Below are 20,485 nucleotides of genomic sequence, written 5' to 3' on the forward strand. Positions count from 1 at the left end.
AGTTAGGCCAATCACTGTGGTGAGGGGGCTGCGTTTATTATTATAGATTAAACAATCAGGGCCCACCTCTCCAGCTGAGTGGTTACATGGAGCTGCTACCCTACGGTAGAAGGGTGGGATGGCTCTTGGGAGAGTAATCACTACACCCCCCACATCTGTAAGTTGAGCAGCTGACCTCTAAGGCTCTTTCCAGATGCAAACCAGCTGTGATTCCATGAGCAGAGAGCTCACCTATCTTTGCAGTCGTCTTTTCTCACCTCCACTTTCTTTTCTGTTTTTTTTTTTATAATTGTCCTTTTCTACTTCTGAGCATAGGTCCCGTGGAAGATAACAAACTTCAAAATGAAGTCGACACGCTTTGGCATACATCAGAGTTGGGCTAGGGAAAAGAAGTGAAACTGACAAGGTGACTCGTGAGGGTCGCTGTGCACCTCAGGGCAGAATGGAGTGACACCTTATTCATAGCGAGTTGGACATGCCAACCTGGGGTGAGTTACGTGGAACTGTTGGACCCTTAAAGGAAGCGATGTTCCTCAAGTTCCGAAGCCCATTTCTCTAGCGAATGGACAAGCTCTTTGTGAAAAGAGGAAAACTTTTTTGTGCAATTATATTTTTCCTCTGATCTTCATTTTTAAAAAAAAGGTTTAGTACCCAAATCCTTAACAGGCAAATCTCTCAGCCTCTTGAAGGAGTGGTCAAGGGTTTGCACGAAACGTTTCTGAAGAGAAAATAGGCTGAGTCTCCACCCCGCCTCCTCTCCACTTTGGTAAATACTAATTTTTTTTTAAATTACTGCACTGAGAATTTTATCAGATGATTTCTGGAAGCTGACTTATGAACTAATTGGGCACTTCTGCTGTGCGGAGGAACAAAGACTTTTTTTATTGGTCTTCAACTGAGGCATATACCTGTCTGATGGCGTTGGCTCATTCTGCACATGCTCAGTTGAACAGAAATCTTGGTGTTGAACGCAACCTAGCACAGCGGCAACACCCAGAGCCTCACTCCCTGCCTGACCCTGTGCATCCACTCCCTCTAGTTGCATTTTTATCCTGTTAAGTCTACATTTATAGGGAGTATAATAGAAAGCAGAGTAGGTGCTGGGCTTGGAGACAATATACAAAGGAGCTTAAAGTCTCGGTATGTTCCTGCCTTCCTGACCTTTCTCTAGGTTGTCTCTAGCAAGGGTGGGCGCCGGATAGATATTTGTTGAGTTTGAGACAGAGCGCGGGAGAAGCTGTTTCTATAGATTACCGTTTGTTGTTGCACACCTTCCTAGACAGTTTTTGTTTGGTCCTTTTCTTGGACGAACCCCCTCCTCCAGCCCTCATCTTCATTAAGGAATGACAGGGTGGCACTAAAAGCATCCGCTGCCGAGCACGGTCTTGAGTGACAACCTCTCTCCACCTCCCTTCTTGCTTTCCCATTCATTAGCACCCTTTCCCTGCTTCTTTTCCCAGCAAAAAACCGGGAAAGGCTTCCTGCGATTACAAAAGAATGGGGGGAGCGGCCAGAGTTCTGAGCCTCTTGCCGAACAATGTGCGTGCGGCCGTGGACCTTTTGTCCCCGGCCCCTTTCGTGGCTTGGTGGCTGCTGGGCGCGGAGGTGACGACCCCAGCCAGCCCCGCCTCCGCAGCTGCAGCCTGCGCGCCCCACTTGCCAACCCCCAGCACCCTCCAGAATCCCAGCGCCCTCCCGCTCGCGGTGACGCGGCTGGCGCCGTGCGCATGCGCTACTCAACTCAATTCTCTTTCCCTGGGCCACCGCCTCCCGACGGGCTGGAGTGGGCGGGGCCTGTGGTTCTGGAAGCCGCGCCGCCGAAGGGGGAGGAGGGCGTGTATGCGCGAGGCGGGTGCGCGGGGCTCACAAGCCGGTCGGCTGCTGAGGCGGAGGGGAGGAGCAGAAGGCGGTGGCCGCGGCTTTCGCCCGCACAGAGCGCTAGTCCGGCGAAGCCCCCTCCCACTCCCGGGCGGGCGGCGGCGGCGGCGGGAGGAGGAGAAGGAGGAGGGAGCGTCTCTGCCGCCGCCTCCTGGTCCCCAGCGCCGATCCGCCGCCGCCACCTCCCTCAGAGGCGATCTTCCCTCCACGGTCCTGCCGCGGCCCCCCCTGTAGCCCGAGCTGCCCCGCGCCGCGCCAGAGCCGGCCTCGGGCAGAGGGAGCGGTCGCGGCCTCGCGGCCCGCGCGGGCTGACGAGCCGAGAGCGCGGCGCCGAGCGGTCCCCGAGGATCCGCACGCCGGGCAGAGCGGCCCGAGCAGCGCGAGGAGCAGCGGGCGGGCGGGCGGCGCCGGGCCCGGGCCGCCCTCGCTCTCGCGCCCCGGCCCCGCCGCCCGCGCCGGGGCGGTCGCCAGCAGAGGAAGGCGCTGCAGTCTCTGGGCCTCGCGGCCCCACTCGAGAGTCCTCAGCACCGAGGGCTCGCGGGTCCCGAGGGGAGGAGACGAGCCCGGGGCTGGGCACTGAGCTCTTGGGCGCCCCCACCCCCGTTTTCGGAGCCCTCCACACTGCGGCCACTGTCCCCTCCGGACCATGGCCGACGACGACGTGCTCTTCGAGGATGTGTACGAGCTGTGCGAGGTGATCGGCAAGTGAGTCTCCACGCGAGGGAGCGGGAGTGTGGAAAAATGCAATTCAGTGATGCCCGGGTCCTCCCGCACCCGCTCCGGGCCTGCCCCCTGCCCTCCCTTCCTCCCTCCCCTCTGCTTCCTTGGTCCTCCTCACCCTGTAGTATTTATAGACGTGTACCTGGGTCTCCTGGGGTCTAGGGGGGTTTTCAGCGATCCATTGAGGCCAACGAGCAGAGGTTGGCCACCCTGTAAGGCGTGGGGCTGGCTGCCTGCATTTTATCTGACGGTTGCACAGGGACGTGGCAGAACCAATTTTATAGTTGCTTCCTGGGAACAGTTGAGGTTATTGTTACCTTGCGTGTACCATAGACCATTTATGAAAAGAGCAGCTTGCATTTCTTTTGCTTGCGTGGAGAGAGAGAAAGAGAGAAAGAGCGTTCAGGCTTTTTAATTGTGGGGTGTGTGTCTATTGTGCAGGATATTAGACAGATGCCTTTGTGTTCACCCCATGCCCGGATTGGAGGGGGTCATTTAAGACGGGGTGCGTTCAGTTTCAGCAAATTCCCTCCTGGTGTAGACGAATGTGGAAAGAGTTGGGGGCATTCGAATTTTTAATGCCTCGTTATGCAATGACTGTTCAATCAGTGCTCGAGGCTCCCTTCGACTGTTGTTGGGATGGTGGTTAGCGTGGTAGAGCCGTCTGCTTTGAGTCACCGGGCTGGTCTAGAATATAGAACTGACAGTCCAAATGCTCATCCTTTCATCTGTGTTGTATAATTACGCTAGGGAAAAGCAGGGAATCAGATTAATCACAGTGCTGATTGAGAATTAAATCTGCGGTTCCTCATCTAATTGTCCATTCCTTAAATCTATTTTGAATAGTTTCCTTTTCATTCTTGTCAAACAATATTCCAAGCGCACAATCCTGCTAATTTGCTTGTGAGGGAAATGCTGGCAATCTGAAGTTGATTTCCTAGCACAGCGTGTATTCTGTGACTTTAGAAGTTGAAGAGATAAAATTTAAGAGCGATTTCTGCTTATTTAATAAGGATTGCTAGATAGCTACCGTTGAAATATTTTACCTCTTTTTTTGGAAGCGGTGCTTTATTGTCTATTTTAAGGTCCGCAGTTGGGAAATGAAACCAAGACCTTAGAGCAGGTGGCTCTATCTCTTTTAAGTTGTTTGCAGTACTCAATTTCAATTTGTTTGAGTGCTGATAACTAATTTTTTTCTTCCATATTGAGGTATTATTACAGTGTTGTCTCACATGGTGAAATCGTGGGTAGAGCTTGCTACACACTTTACTCAGACCCAACTGATGAGAAGACATGTTACTCCTTGCCCCTATTGTTACATGACCAGCCTGTCTGTTAGGAGGATAGCCAAATGTGTCCTGGTAAAAGCGGTTGGTGGAAGTGCTCTAGAGCAGCGCTGTCCAAAAGATACATAATGTGATACAATGTGCCACATATGTAATTTAAAATTTTCTAGTAGCCACATTAAAAAAGATTGAAAACAAATAAGTGCAATTAATTTTAATAAAATATTTAACCCAGTAGATCCAAACTATTATCATTTCAACATGTGATCAACATAAAAAGTATTAATTAGATATTTTATATCCCTTTTTTTATACTTGAAATCCAATGTGTATTTTACGCACTATCAGCTCATCTCAATTCTGACATGACACTAAGCAAAATTTTCATCAGAAATACTTAATCTGTATTTAGGTTTAATAAAATTTTGCATTTGCAAAAGTAGATTCACATACACAAGTTGTTCCAAACATGCTTAAAAGTTTTCCAATAACTGAATCAAGTATCTCTTTCTAAATTTAAATTTAAATTAATTAAAATTAAATAAAATTCAGAATTCAGTTCCTCAGTCAGACTAGCCACATTTGAAGTACCCAATAGCCACATGTGAATAGCACAGTTCTAGAGGAAAAAATGTATCAAAAATCTCCTTGGTTTCTTCATTCTCAAGAGTACCCAGTGAAGGTAAATTAGGTGTTTCCCAAAAGCCTCCAAATGACTACATGTGTGGGTGAATGATGTTTGTTACATCTTAGTTATAGCTGATATAAATGAGCCAGCAAAGTCATAATTGAAAAATGTGAGATTAAAATGTTAATTATATTGTGATGACAGAAAATAGCCATCATTGAATCAATTTTGGTAACTAGTTCTGATTCCTTAAGGTCTGGAAGGGTGATGGTGTGATCTCTTTGGATATCGAAAAGAAATGGTCAGCATCACATTAATACGGTCAGTATTCTGCTGACTTATAATGGATAGAATATTTTCAGAAAACATCCCTGGTAGAATTATATTCATTTCTTCTGTTTTAGAGCTGCATAAAGAGGGAAAGCAAGCTAATTTTGAGGTGATAGGTACTCTATGGCTACCTTAACTACTATTAACTGTGAAATCTCTCATTCATAACCTACAAAATCTGACTTGGTCAGTGCTATTTATAAAATGCCATTCCATGAAATAATGAATCCAAGGTAGCTTTATTGTTAAAGAATGTAATGATAGTGTTACTCATCCTGTGTAAAGGCTGAAGATTTCTCCGGTAAATTGTCTCAGTATATATTGATCTGGAAATTGAAATTAGCTTGGGATTTTTTTTGCAGGGACCTTGACAGCACACATCTTAACTTAGAATTTGTTCAACTCTGGATTTAAATGGAAAGGCCTTCAAGGTGTTCACTTGTACTAAAAACCTTTTGGATTTCTATCCAAGTTCTACAGAATTTTGATTTTCTTTTATACCAAATTAGTATCACAGGGTGTTTTTCACCACTAGGTCTTAATAGGTTTAAATTTTTACCAAGGTACTTTAAAATAGATTTCACCTTTCAAGACTAATTGACCACCCACTCGCTCCCCTACCTACCGTCCTACCTACTCACTCATCCACTGTGTACTAGGGACTAGGCCTTACTGGGTAGCATAAATGAAAGTTCCAGTTTAATTTAGACCCTTTAATGTGTTTTTCCCCTTGGTTGAGACAACTTATAGAGTTGAGATTTTAAAGTATAAGATCATTATTTGGAATATGTTTTCTTTCCAGTGGCTGCAGCCTTTACCCTTGTTAAAGCTATCTTTAAGGGAACATGTACCTAATTCATTATGAATATTGGGAGGATGCCATTTCCTTTTAAAAAAATTAAAACTCATTTTCCCTGTGTTTCTTATTTTTGAAAATCTAGCAAAAACTCCTTTGAATGCCTAGTGTTTCTATAACATTTTCCATATAACATCTTTCAAGTGACTGAAACAAATCTCCAATAATGGGACCTTATCATAGTCCCATAACTTCTTGTCTTAGCAAATGTAGCAATTACTGGAAAGGAAAGGCATTATGTAAATACAGGTTAATGACTAATTTTTATGTCATGATCATTTACTGTATCTTTTGCAAATTTGAAGTTTTATAGATAAGTGTAAAATCAGTAATATTACATGAAGGAAATTTAAAACATATCATCCAAATTAAAACATAGAAAAATGCCTACTTTCTTGATACAGCAGTGTCTGTGAAAGGGAATAGCAGAATGCACACTATTTTTACCTTGTGTTGGCTGAATATTTGCCCTGGTATTTAGTAACCTGTAACTTCTGACTTTCCTGCCGTGGTAGGACATATACTAAAATTGGAATGATGCAGCATGACCCCTGTTCAAGGATGACATGCAAGTTTGGAGGCATGCTGTATTTGCTTACACCTCAAGAGAACTTAGATTTAATTACAGTTACTTATTTATGGGTCTCTCTACCTAGCTAATAGGGAGCTTCTTGAGGGTAGGGAATGTATCTTACACATCTTTCTCCATCTTTCTGTTACAGTGCCTGCAGTGTAAGTCCCTCATTAGCTATGGAATAAATTGAGTAGTTTTAATACAATCTCATTAAAAGGCAAAAAAGCATGTTTATCAACCTCAAGAGCAATTATCGTCTCAAAAGGCTGCATTAGTTTAAAGTAGTGGTTCTCCACCTGGCTGCATATTAGAATCATCAGGGGAGCTTTTTAAAAAGATCAATGCCAGGGCCCTGTGACAGAGCAATGAAATCAGAATCTGTGGGAGTGGGTCCTGGTCACTGGTATTTTTTTAAAGCTAAGTGATTCTAATGTGCACCTATGATTGAGAGTCATTGGTATAAAACTTGGGTTATGTATGTGGTATTTTGGGACTAGCTTTTCAGAGGCTTACAATTTTTACAAATAGCATAAGCATTTTCTGGAAGGTGTTGAAGCTAAAAGACTAAAATGTGGATTTTATCTTCTATGCACTCGTATCTCTGAGCCTTGTGTAAGAATTTAGTTTTAGGTTGTGTTTGGTTCGATTTCTTGGGCCTTTTAAGATCCACATTGATTTATGACACTCATATAATGCTAACATGGTGATTGTCTGATGTTTGGAACAACACAGAACAAGGATTGCTTCAATATCAGTTGATGATGGCTTTCTACTATAATGGCTCGATTTAATATTAAGAAATGTATCAGTTTAGTATGGATTGTGTTTGCACATACACTCTGTTAAAAGAATATGGTTAAGTTGCTTGTACACTTTAAATTCCATACTTGTGATTCCAATAATGCCGTTAGCCAGAGAATTGAGTTAAATGAAGCCTTTATGTAAATACTGGATTAATAATATGTAAAGCATATAATTCAGCATAGCAAAAAATTCACCTTTATCAATTTGTGCTAATTACTATGGCTTTCACAGATATTGGTTGGATCAGTGATTTGGGTTTCTAGTACCACGGGGAGAATGTTACATCATGTTGGAAAATCTTTCCTGGAAATTTTAACTAGAGGTTGCAGGTAAACTAGTTTTTAATGTTAGGAAAAGGTTAAGTGTGAGCCTGAAGGAACCAAGAATTTTCCAGAAATGAGTAGATGTTCCATGAAAGAAGTGATCACAGTGATAGCCATGTAACAAGGTAAAAGAAACAATCACCAGCTAAATCATTAGTAGCCCAGGAAGAATCCAAGCCATGGGAGTTAAGCTGCACTTCCACAGAGGGAAAAACCTGCTAACCATAGAATGTGGATTCCTACAAATGGCAGGCTTCATTGAGAGTAGGGAAGCAATGTTGATTCCTGACGATGGGGTTTGATTCTGGGACCGTTGTGGGGGTACTGAGCTACTCAGTTGCTTTTCTGCATATACACAGCCTTCTTTGAGTCACTTCGTGGCCTCTTTTTACAGATTGCTTTAGGGCGTGTTGTTTGAAGTTGTCTTCATAAATACTTCCTGTGTGGACTCCCTTAATTTTTATGACTGTAACGTGCTTCTATATACTTGACATATACAGTTTACCTCCCTCCATTTTTTTCCTTGTATCTGCAATAGTTTTCACCTGATGAACTATATCTCTAATGTTCCTTAAATTGTGTTCCTGGATATTTCCTTTAAATTGACAATTCTTCCATCTCCAGTTTTAGCTCTACTTAATAAATTAAACAGGTATACCTTGTTCATTTGAGATCGTTCTTGAACTGTTGCATTTTTGTAAATGTTCTCACGTTTGAAATGTAGCAGGAGCACTGTGTTTAAAGGAACTTTAACATAAGGTTGCTTAAAAATAAAAAAAAATCTTTTACAACTTAATGCCTACTTTGCAAAGGGAATTGACATTTATCTGTCTAATGTTAGGCATATTGCTTGTATTATCTCATGAATTGTACCCATTTTACAGAGAACACTGAGATTCTGAGGGGGTGTTAATTTGCCCAAGATCACAAGGATTCTACCTGGTTCTAAAGTCTATTCATTTCATGCTGCATTCTCCTACTGATTCAAGTTGTGAAAATACTGCATTGGGTTTCCTTAAAGACACATGTCTTCATTTTCAGAGTTTATTTCCTGTAAATTTTAATTGTTTGACTTTCTAGTTTTTTACCTCTTCAGTAGAGGTTCCATGTACTATTCATTCTTTCGTCTATTTCTTTTTTCTTTTTGTTTTTTCTCTTTAATGAAATATCAGCATTTGTCACCAAACTAACTGATAAATCTATGTATTATTTAGCAATGGAAATATAGAATCTTGGCCATCTGTCCAAAATATAATTTGTTTTGGAGCTTTCTCTACTCCTTTTACTCACCAAGTTTTTCCTTCCAATTCCCCTGCCCCAATGGACAGAATAGTTGATTAATTACTCCTAACTTGCCAAACCAGAAGTAATAAGGTTTCAGAGATAGATGTTTTTTGGGGATGGGGTCGGGTGGGGTAGGGTGGGGTGGGATGGTTTCCATAGGGTAGTTATTCCTATATCCTGTGATAAAAATACTGAAATTGTTCTCTCTGACTCTAAAAACTATGTACTAAACTGCAGCTGCTGAGTCTGTGAGTATCTCAGCTGTCTGCCAGTACTGCACACCTAAATAATCAAGAGACTGAGTTTCTGCTGCAGAGCAGGTACCTGACCCCAGCCAACAAGCTGATAAAATATGCTGCTTTCACATTTTTGGTTTTATATTTTTAGTTGCAACTGACAATGAGGATTCTAGAACCACCAAATGTGGCTCTGGATTTGTGCTACAGGGTTCAAGATGCTATAGAACCTACATTCCTTTCATTCTGTCCTGGGGCCACTAAGGTATTATTAGTTGTAAAGCCCAAGTCAGTATAAGGAGAGTCTCTTTGACTTTCTACCCTGGGAAGATTTCTTTTCTGAGGGTGGTTTGACTTGAAGTTAATGTGTATTTCCAATTTGAGATTTAATAATTTTGTATTACTTTCTTTATTAACTAGTTTTTATAAAGTAAATTATTTAAAAATATAGATGGTAAAATAGTGAGTCTCTCTCCATTCTTCCACCAACCATATCCCCATTCTCCAGAGGTAACTAGTGTTTAGTTTCTTGCACATCTTTCTGGAAGCTTTTGTTTAAAAAAAAACAAGGTCAGATCATATTTGTACACTATGCTGAAATATTTATTTTCCATTTAAAAATAGTATATCTGATGATCTTTCCATATCCATCAGTGTATCTGTCTCTATTTCCTCTTCAACTACCACCCAGTGTTTCATGATATGAATTGTTACTTTGGCTCTGGATTGAGTGCATGCCATTTCTAACTGGACGTTGCTGGAAATGCCAGACTGGAATTTGGATGAGAGGTATGGAATGACAATGAAGCTTTGGGAGTCATCTGTATAGAAGTGAAACTATGAGTGAATGAGTTCTTAGGGGTTGACTGAGCTGGGGGTTTCTGATTTGGAGTATAACTCACAGAGTTAGAAGAATCAGGACAGCTGGACAGTGCAGAAGTTTCGAAGTAGGGGGAGGATCAATAATGTAAAATGCCAATACATTCTCACTGAGGACCAAGAAAAGGCGTGGCTGTAACAGAGAGGCAATTTAAAGCACCTATCAAAATGAATATAATGTTTAATATTCAGTTCATCGTATGTCTGAAAAGCTAGGTCTGGCTTCTTTTTTGTGGATGTTGATAATTTTATACCATCTCTTTGTGAATCTCAAAACCAACATATTTAGGGTAAAAAAAGTTGATTTCTTTTTCACTGTAATTGTGTTCTGCAGATTCCGATGGGTGGCTTTTAGGTAAAATCGTTTGGTTTTCCTAAGATTAGGTCCTTTTCATTCCTGAGTTTATGCATGACTGTCAATTAAAGAGAAGCCTTTCATGAAGTGACAAAGTAAATTTTAGATACTTTAAATTTAGTTTAAGTCCTTGGTATTTGTCACCATTGTTATTTTCTTAAATCCTTCCATTATAGGAAATGTAATTCTTGCCTCAGGGGTTTTTGTCCACATTGGATGAGTGTAGTACTCTTCTCCCCTTTCACATCTCTCCTCCCTCCACCCCCTAACTAAATTTGTTCACTGGCTTTTTCAGTTGTCCACATCCATTCACAATAAGAAATGATTGCTTTATTGCACTTAAGCCAATTTTTTGGTATCTGTAAGTGCACGTTATTTCACTTCAGCTTCTTGTATTCTATTACAGGGCTGTTGCACATTCTTTTTTATTTTTCGATCATTTTGACTTCTTTTAATGCACTTTTTTTTTTTTTTGCTTTGTAATCATTGTTTTGAGTATTTGAATCATTTGCAGGTAGTAATGATGATTGTTCTCTCCCCTGCCCCCCTCTTTGGTATAGTTTGATATCCAAAATATACTATGTTGAGTCTGTATTTCAGACTTTTAACACTGAGTATAGAGTATTTTGGTATATTTAAATTTAGGATGGAAGTATACTGTATTACCACTTAAATATGCAGATTTTAATGTTTTATTAAATTAAATGGTGATGATATTAACTATAGAGGCCTCTAGCCCTGCTATGGTGTGCAGATTACCATTTTACTACTACTATTTTATAGACTCTAATTTGTGTTTTTAGGAAACATAGATTTTTCAGTCTTTCTGCTTACCCTTGATATGTAATTTCCCCTAAACATATGGATCACCATTGCTTTGTGGCTTGTAAGGTAGCCCTTAAGATCTGATCTGGTAACCTTTGGGTACAGTGTGGCCATTTTCTCCTTACTTATAGAAAGAATGATAGCTGCTTCACAAGCCATTTGCATGGATTACTGATTGCAAAGTGCAGCATAAGTATTTTTTATTTCTAGAATGTCTCTAAGAAACTCAAATTACTTTTGGCACTTATGTACATAAGTTTCAACAATTTCCAAATGTGCACTTTCTCAGTGCTAAACACAGGCTCTATTATATAAATAATATGGTAAAATGAACATTCTTTTCTACCATGTGTGTAAAATTGTTAGTCGTGCTAACTTTTATTCATTTGTTCATTTATTCATTCATTTCTAGCTGTGTAGCCCTGGGCAAGTTAGTTAACCTCTCTGAGCCTCAGTTTCTTTATCTGGAAAAATAAGGGTGATAGTATGTACCTTGCAGGGTTGTTGTGAGGACTGAATAATATGATCTATATAAAATGTCTAAAGGTTGTCATTATTTTAATTGCCATTATCATTATTATTCACCAAACACTTGAGCTCTCTAGCCTCAACGAGTTCAACTGACTTGTTCACGGCCTGTATCTTCTGCATAACCCGGTAACCAACATATAGTAAGTACTCTGGTCAGTAGCTGTTGAATGAGCCAGTGCGCTAAGTGAGAAATCCAGAGACTTGTGTGACCGACCACCTAGTAGGAGAAGGAAGTTGGGGAAATCTTTACAAAGGAAGTGAGGCTTGAATGGTTTGTCTGTCTTCCCCTGGATAACTCATTTAATCTTTTTTCCCCTGGATAACTCATTTAATCTTTTTAGGCCTGTTTCCTCATTTATAAAAAGGAGTAGAGGAATACAGGTAGGGAAAAATTAAAGAAATCTTAAAGTTTAAAAATATATTTGAGTGCCTTGTGTCTTTAAAAAAAAAAACTGTCATTGCCTCTATGTACATAGGAAAGATAGTAGTCTTTGTATAGATTTTCATAATTAGTTTGCAAGTCTGTTCTAAATCATAATTTTGTAATGTGAAAAGCTCCAAAGGTTATGTTAAAAGAGGAAATTTTGTATCATACCTCTCGCCTTTGCATTTGGACATTTGGCAGATTAATTAATTGTTCATAATGTGAAATTTCAGAACTAGGAAAAGAAAAATTCCAGAATACATATTTAAGAAATAGCCATATATAGGATTTATGAATATTATAGTGTTCTTTTATGTAACTTCCGCAAATTTTATTATGACAGCAATTTCTACATCTTAACTGTGAGCAAAATGAGGTGGAAAGATTCTAAAGTTGCAGTCTCTGATATGATTGGGCACTAAATCTAAATTACCTAAATCCACAGAACAACATTTCATCTACTAGGTCATGTTACATTATCAAATGTAAGAATGATCATATTGGAACTGAGTGGTTGGTCTATTTAGACCACTTCTGTATAAATACTTCTTAGGTTGGCTTCAGAGGATAGTATAAGGCATCTTTTCCTATGATAATCTTTGGACAGTATTATTTATATTGCATTATTTAGGTTAGAAGTTTTTGCTGACTTCCATCTGAACCATTAAGTCAAAAGCAGAATAGTCAGCCTTTATTTATACAGAATCTCTGCTGGTCCTTTTCTTAGGCTTAATGTCTTCTTAACTGGGTTTTTGTCCCACCAATATAATGTGGTGTTGAATTTGAGATTATCTTTTTAATAAATAATTTTTTTCTTTAATTTAGTGACTTGTAAAACAATTAGATACTTGTAAAACAAGCAAGAAACTGTTTTCACTAAGGACTTCCTTTATATTTCATATAAATTCTAAAAAATTGTTACTAGAATATCCAGATCACAGATTAGAGTGAGAATGTAATTATCTCACATAATCAACATATAGTATTTTTAAAAGTATGCTAATAATGGAAAAAACCTCTACCAACCATATATATTATGGGCAATGCTTTTTTTAAGGAAAAAAACATTTTTCTCTTATGGATATGAAAATGATCCGTGTAAATATCTATTCAGATGAAAATACTTTCATTATCATTATAGCATAAAGAGCCTGGAAATCTGGAGAGGGAGCATTCTAGGCTTGCTGCTCTACTTTTTGGATTATCTACATTAATATTTCTCCCATTGCTGAATGTTTCTATTATACTGCTGGATCACCACACTTCCATAATCTATGACCCACTTGCGCTAATGGTAGAGTGGGCTTTAAATTGCCATCTGATTAAAATTCAGTCTTAGACTTGTCGGGTGGCTTTAGAATTAGGCCCACAAATAGGAATATGGACTTGAAAATCTTATTAGAATGATGTTTTTTTGTATGAAGACACATTCATAGACCTAGTCCTAAAAAGATATGTGTAAGTTGAATTTGAAAAATGCAATTTAAGACTTATTAGGAGAAAAGGTATTTTAAGGAAAATTTTTAAATAATCTGTGTGACATCACCATTTGGTTTGTTTTCTTCAGTTTCTTCATCTTATAAAAGAAGGCTAGTAATAGCTATATTATCTACCTCATGGGATTCCTATGAACATAAAATGACACAATTCTTAAAAAGTCTTAAACTACCTTGCATATTTTATTTTTAAAAATTTTATTAAATTTTTAATTATGGTTATGTAACAATTGTGTATCTTTATAGGGTACATGTGATGTTTTGATGTGGGCATACAGTGTGAATTAATTGAATCAGGGTAATTGGAGTAACTTATGTATTATTATTTTGATTTTATTGAAATGAAGCACTTCAAATTAGAAATGGGCTTTGCTGAATTTTCTTTGATTTTGCAGGAATCATTTACATTTGTCTTTAAAACTGATTTTATTTTCTTGTTTGATTTATACACTGTAATACTTCTCAACTGTCTATAGGACTTAGAATGTGTTAGGTGAAAATGTTAAATAAAGAGATTTGAGAATGAACTATGTTTATTTTATTGACGGGGCAATGATAAATTTACACTGACATCAAAGTGAAGAAAAAATCTGGACCAGTGTTTTTCCCAGCTTCTCTTTAAATTATTTAATTTTGTTTGAGCTTTGATGTTTGGAACTTATTACAAGTGACAAATGTTTGTGGCCAAACAGATGGAACTTTGACAGTTACTTAAAATGTTGAACATCCTATTTAATCAGTTAGGTCTGGATTAGTGGTTCTCAAAGTATGTATCTTTTCCTAAGCAACAACAGCAGCAGCAGCAGCATCTGGGAACTTGTTAGAAAAGAAGATTCTTGAGCCCCACCCTGGCCATACAGGATCAGAAGCTCTGGGGATGGGGCTCAGCTGTCTCTGTTTTAACAAGCCCTCCAAGGGAATTCTGAGGCACACTAAAGTTTGAGAACCACGAGCTTAGAACCCTAGATCAGGAAACTGGCCCATGAGCCAAATAGGCCCACTGCCTGTTTTTGTAAATAGTTACTTGGAACACAGCCATGCTCATTTGATTAAGTATTGTCTATGGTTGCTTTCATGCTATAGGGCAGGGTTGAGTAGTTGAGTAGTTGCAACAGAGACCATATGGCCCACAAACCTCAACTTTTTATCATCTGGCCCTTTACACAAAAAGCTTGCTGATCCCTGCTCGAGACGAAGCCTTGGTAGTGTTTTCTTGCCCACAATTCTGAACTGAGAATAGCTAAAATTATTAGGTAAACACTTGTGTTTGCCTTTACACCTGACCTTCCTATTTCTACAGACCCATTCTTCTCTCTGATATCAAATTATTAACTCAGTGACTAGAGACTTGTGAATAAAAATAATATACTACTGTGCCCTTTCCTTTTCTGTTTGGTAATAGCGGTAGCTAGCCTGTTTAACAATCCTGTGACCTTTCCTCACTGATTCTATGCTGTTATGTCCTCGGTTTTTCTGTACTCCAGTGAAATCTAATTTAATCATCTGGTATAATCTTCATTTCTCCCAATTCTTACTGCCTTTTTACTTCCTCAAGAGAATACCCACCTTGTGGCTGCTAAGTTTAGGAATTCATATGAGTTGTTTGTTGTGGTCTAAGCCGTTGAAATAGCGCCATCCCAGCTGGAAAATTGTATCCCTGTCCTGGAGTGTGGTATTCAATTGTACTTCCCCAGAATGTTTGTAAGCACATAGGTACCGAGTATGGTGGGCAATCTTAGAATGTTTACTGGGAGAGTTTTTGTTAACCTTCTACATCAAACCAAGGATGGCTATTTCTATCTGTAGTTGGAATGTCATATTGCATTCGGGATTTTCCTTTGTACTTGCTCTCAGCTGTTAAAATGACTGGTGGTCAGCTTTGTATAAAATACAGGAACCGAATTTTACCATTGTTCTTATTCATACATTTGGAATCTTTCTTTCTACCCTTACCACTGAAGGAAGTGTAATGGCTTTTGAAAGAAAGCCCTTCTCGTAATCTCCATTGGCTCTAGTAATGAGATCAAGCAAAAGTGTTGTTTCTGCAGTTGTGATTCCATGGTTGTATTTTTCCTTACATGACTGATGTTTTAAATCAGGAAGCATGACTTGGCCAAATGATACTGAGGTATATTGCTGGTGAGTTTGTTTGGTCCATGATTTCTTTCAGTAAATCTGTGTTGAATACTTCAGTAGGGAATGCTGGGTAAGACACAGGAAATAGTGAGCGAGTTTGCGACTGGAAATGATTGAGTTAGACATTTCATTTAGGCTTTCTCAATCAACTTAATTCATACCTTCTGCCCTGCTTACTCATCCCAGAGGCGAGGTACAATGAAAGAGGGTCAGGGAAAGGCCAGCCTTCAGAGTGTGGTTACTTAGGTCTATTGCCAAAAGCAGCCTATCTATGGGAGAATTGGGGCTTTATTTTTTTCTGAAATATAATGTTGAACATGCAATGTTTTAGAAATTAAATTATTATTTATAGTGGTAAATAAAATGTGAACTCTTTGAAAGAGAGCAGTGTTACTGTCCCAGCCAGCACGATAGCTACCCACACGAATCATCTGAGCAACCTCATCATTTCTATTTTATCTACCTGAAATAGGTGATGACGAAAGCTTGGGAAATCATGCCACACTTTATGCAAGAGAAATGCTCTGGTAACTCTTTCTGTGTTGTCTTCCCCTCGTGTGCATAGGTGTCTGGGACAGCCCCACGGAGGTAGAGGTAAGCTTTAATAATTCCCCTTGGTTCCTTGGCAGCTGGCTGTGCTTAGGAACTGGATGCTACTTCCAGAGTAGCAACTGCTGTAGACGAGTTCTGCCAAATGTGTGGATTTTGAGCCATTTTAAAGGCTATAATGTTCAGATTCAAAATTTCTTAGTAGGCAGAGAGTATTATTTAAGGGTACTTATGCTGCAGTATTGGATAAGGTTCATTATGAAATAGATAGTACAACAAGGCCTCCATGTGACATAAACTTATTGGAGCTTATGTACTTCAAAAACCATACATTACTTTAATATATATTTTGAGCTTCATTAGGTCAGGATTCTTGGCTATCATAGTCATTGCTGTATCACTACAACCTAGGATAGTGTCTGGTACATAGTAAATGTTCAGTATGTAGCTAAACCAATTCAAAGAAGGGAAGGAAGTGGCTGAACACATTAGAGAAGATAAAATTTATAGCCCATAATGCACAAAGTCAGGTGTTCATATTTTCTTTTAGTGCTAAGTAATATTTTACTGCTTCAAAACCATCTAATTCTCATAAGGTTTCTTTGAGATAGGTTAGTAGGCTTAGAATTGTACAGTGTACACTGAACATAGTAGTGGAATCCTGAGTAACACTTAATTTCCCTAGTTGAAATCTATAAGCTCACTGCTATTATATAATTAAACCAGATGAAGAAAAGAAGTTTCTAAGGTTGAAACAGAATGGAGAATTTTATAGTGAGTAAAATTATTAATAACTGGCTTACTGGATCCAAAATTGTTTCCTCACTTATAAAATGGAGACAGTAGAATCTGCTGGAGAACCTACTAGTAGAATCTACCTGATAGGATTATTGTGAAAGTTAAAAGGGATGATGACTATGAAGTCCTTGGAGCCTTGCATGTGCTAAATACACATGAATTGTTTTCATTGTCAATAGTAGTTTTTAAGAGCCTCCTAAGTGCAAGGCTCTGTGCCAGGCACCTCCTCCTTCCAGATGTTACACTGATTCCCCTTACCCTCTCCTTATTGGCTCACTCATAGTTCCATCTGAGGCATCCAGGGTGAATCAGGAGGCTGGGCTTGGCCTTCAGTCTCCTAGCCAGTCCCACTCAACTTTGAGCAAAGGTAAGGGGCCAGATGAATCCTGCCATCTGTTTGATACTGTAGCCACTAGTGAGATGTGGCTATTTTAGGTTAATTAAAATTAAATAAAATTAAAAATTTATTGAACAGACATTCCTCCAAAGAAGATTTACAAATGGCCAATAAACACATAAAAAGGTTCTCAACATCAAGTCATTTTGGAGGCACAAATCAGAATCACAATGAGGTATCACTTCACACACACTCTAGGATGGCTAGAATAAAAAAGATGGACAATAACAAATGTAGGCAAAGATGCAGAAAAATTAGATCTCTCATACATTGCTGGTGGGAATGTAAAATGTTGCAGCCACTATGGAAAACACACTGGCAATTCCTCAAAAAGTTAGAGTTTCCATACAACCAGCAATTCTGCTCTTAGGTATTAATATATACCTAAGAGAATTGAAAACATATAGTTACACAAAATCTTATACATGAATGTTCATAGCGGCATTTCATAATAGCCAAAAGGTGGAAGCAACTCCTGTGTCCATCAAAGGATGAATGGATAAACAAAATGTGGTAGTTGCACACAATGGAATATTATTCAGCTGTAAAAGAATTTAAGTACAGATACATGAATTAACTTTACATTATGCTAAGTGAAAGAAGCCAGACACAAAAGACCACATATTATATGATTTTTCCTATAAGAAATGGCCAGAATAGGGAAGTCTATTGAGACAGAAACTAGATTAGTGGTTACCAGGGGCTAGGGGGAGAAGAGGATGGGGAGTGACTGCTAATAGGTATAGGGTTTCTTTTTGAGGTTATGAAAATGTTCTGGAATTAGTTCTCTCTGATTAAGGCATAACTTTGTGAATATACTAAAAGCCATTAGATTGCATACTTTAAAAGGATGAACTTTATGATATGTGAATTATATCTCAATAAAAGATGTTATTTTTAAAAATTCAGTTCCTTAGTCACATCAGCCACATTTCAATTGCTCGATAGCTACATGTGGCTAGCAACTACATAGTGTACAGTGCAGATTTAGAACATTTTCATCATCACAGAAAGTTCTATTAGCACTGTAAGTCTGAGCCAAAAAAAAAAAAGGATCAGGAAGACATTATGCTTTGAAGAAATGTTATTTATGGGTAATTTTACTCTTTGTTGCCTTCCGACTGTTCCACTAGGAGTCTCCAAAACTATTTTCATTCTCAAAACAAATGCATGTGGTAGGTACTACTGTACTTACATTTTATAAATGAATTAATTGAAGCTTTACTAAGTTTTAAGAGATTTGCATAGTGAAGGCAGAGCCAAGTTTCTGACCTAGGTACTTAACCTCTATGTTACATTGTTTCCCTCTGTTGGTGGTATTTGGTATTCTTACCATCCATCCTCCACTTTTACTTTGTTGCTAGTGCAATAGAGGTATTTACAGAACCCTAAATGCACAGTTCTTTTTGTGCCATAGCAGATGCTAGTCCTCCTTTCTCCTCTGCCCTTTCCCAACACTAGTGTGTGCATGTGCACACACTTGCTCCACTTACCTGAAAGCACAGTGTGGTATTTCTTCCTTTGTGAAGCTATCTTATACCCTTAGCAGCCTTCTTTCTGTGTTTCCATTTCTGTAGTTAATTTCTAAATATTCCCAAGGTTAAAAGATATTTATCCACTAAGGAAACAGTTCTGTTATATCAGGCAGTTTAGGGGGCTACTGTCTCACCTGGTTAAGGTTGCATAATATCCCCAAGATATAAGCAAGAATGCTGACTAAATTCTTGTTTGTGACATTGTGACACATTAAACCCTATTCATAGCTGCTGTGTTGGTGACTCTAGTCCAGGCCCTTAGCTTCAATTTATATATTACCTCCTTTCCACTTACAAGTGTCTTCAGTCCCCATCCTCATTGCTATAATACTTGACTGAACTTTGCGTTTCTTTGCTTCTTACCATATTTTTCTGCTTACACTCTTTGAACTTGATGAAATACTGCCATGTTTTTATATTTTTCCATTCACAAAACTCTTAATGATAAAAATATTTTATTGAATTCTGAAGCTCTTTCATTGCTTTGTCTGATTATGACATCATTTTGTTGTAACTTTATGCTAACATCAGTTTATTATCTGGTTTTGGTAGAGCATATACTCCTGTAGCTTCTGAAGAAAGGTTCAATGGGAAGTAAGTTTTGGGCTACATGTACTAGGCAGAATACTGGTCCTCCAAAGATGTCCATGCACTAATTACTAGAATATGTGAATATGTTTACCTTACATGGTAAAAGTATCTTTGCAGATGTGATTAAATTAAGGATTTTGAGATGGGAAGATTATCCTGGACTATTTGGGTGGGCCCAGTTTAATTACAAAGGTCCTTATAAGAGAGAGGAAGGAGGATCAAAGTCTGTAACAGGAGACGTGACAGTGGAATCAACCAAAAGTTGGAGTGGTACACTTTGAAGATGGAGGAAAGAGGCCACAAGATAAGGAATGCAGGGAGCCACTAGAAGCTGGGAAAGGCAAGGAAACTGATTCTGCCCTGAAGCCTCCAGAAGGAATGCAGCCAACACTTTGATTTTAGACTTCTGATCTCCAGAACTGTAAGAGAATAAATTTGTGTTGTTTTAAGTCACTAAGTTTGTAGTAATTTATTACAACAGCAATGGGAAACTATGAATACACCACGTATAACAATATCTTTATTATGCCCTTTGCATTGATAGTTTATGTAGACATAATATAGTTATTATATCTCTAGGCCAGCCCCTGTGGCCTTAGGTACCAGGCCAGTCCCCATGGTCCCAAGCTTCAGTGGACCCTAGGACCCAGGCCCACCCCAGCAGACCCAGCCTCCAGACTCATCCTGATGGATCCAGGTTCTAGGACCATCCCTTTGGACCCAGGACCCAGGCCTACCCCTGGCTGACTCAGACTCCAGGTCTTCCCCTGCTTACCCAGGTTCCAAATCCACTTCCACAATCCCAGACACCAATGTGGCCCCCTTGGATCCAGGTGCCAGGTTTGTCCCAGCACCAGGCCAGTTCCTGAAGGATCAGGCTCAAGGCCCCACACAGCACTAGGTCACAACTCTCATGGACCTGGGATTCATGCTGGCCCCTTTGAACACAAGCTCCATGCCTTCTCTGTGTGCCCAGTCAATAGGCCTATCCCAATGGACCCTGGAACTAGGCTGGCTCCCATAGACCCAGAATCCAGGCCCACCCCAGCA

General features: G+C 39.4%; 1 protein-coding gene across 1 annotated transcript in view; it reads left to right on the forward strand.

Moving 5' to 3' along the window:
* The first annotated feature begins 2,379 nt into the window (after positions 1 to 2,379).
* CASK (calcium/calmodulin-dependent serine protein kinase (MAGUK family)) overlaps positions 2,380 to 20,485 on the forward strand; it is a 437,172-nt gene continuing 419,066 nt past the window's right edge. The window contains exon 1 of the mRNA XM_012642796.1: positions 2,380 to 2,583. Within this exon, the coding sequence (XP_012498250.1) occupies positions 2,525 to 2,583 (59 nt within the window). The 5' untranslated portion in view covers positions 2,380 to 2,524. The remainder of the gene's footprint in view (positions 2,584 to 20,485) is intronic.

Source organism: Propithecus coquereli, unplaced genomic scaffold (assembly GCF_000956105.1).
Source record: "Propithecus coquereli isolate 6110/MARCELLA unplaced genomic scaffold, Pcoq_1.0 Scaffold188, whole genome shotgun sequence".
Lineage (NCBI taxonomy): Eukaryota > Metazoa > Chordata > Mammalia > Primates > Indriidae > Propithecus > Propithecus coquereli.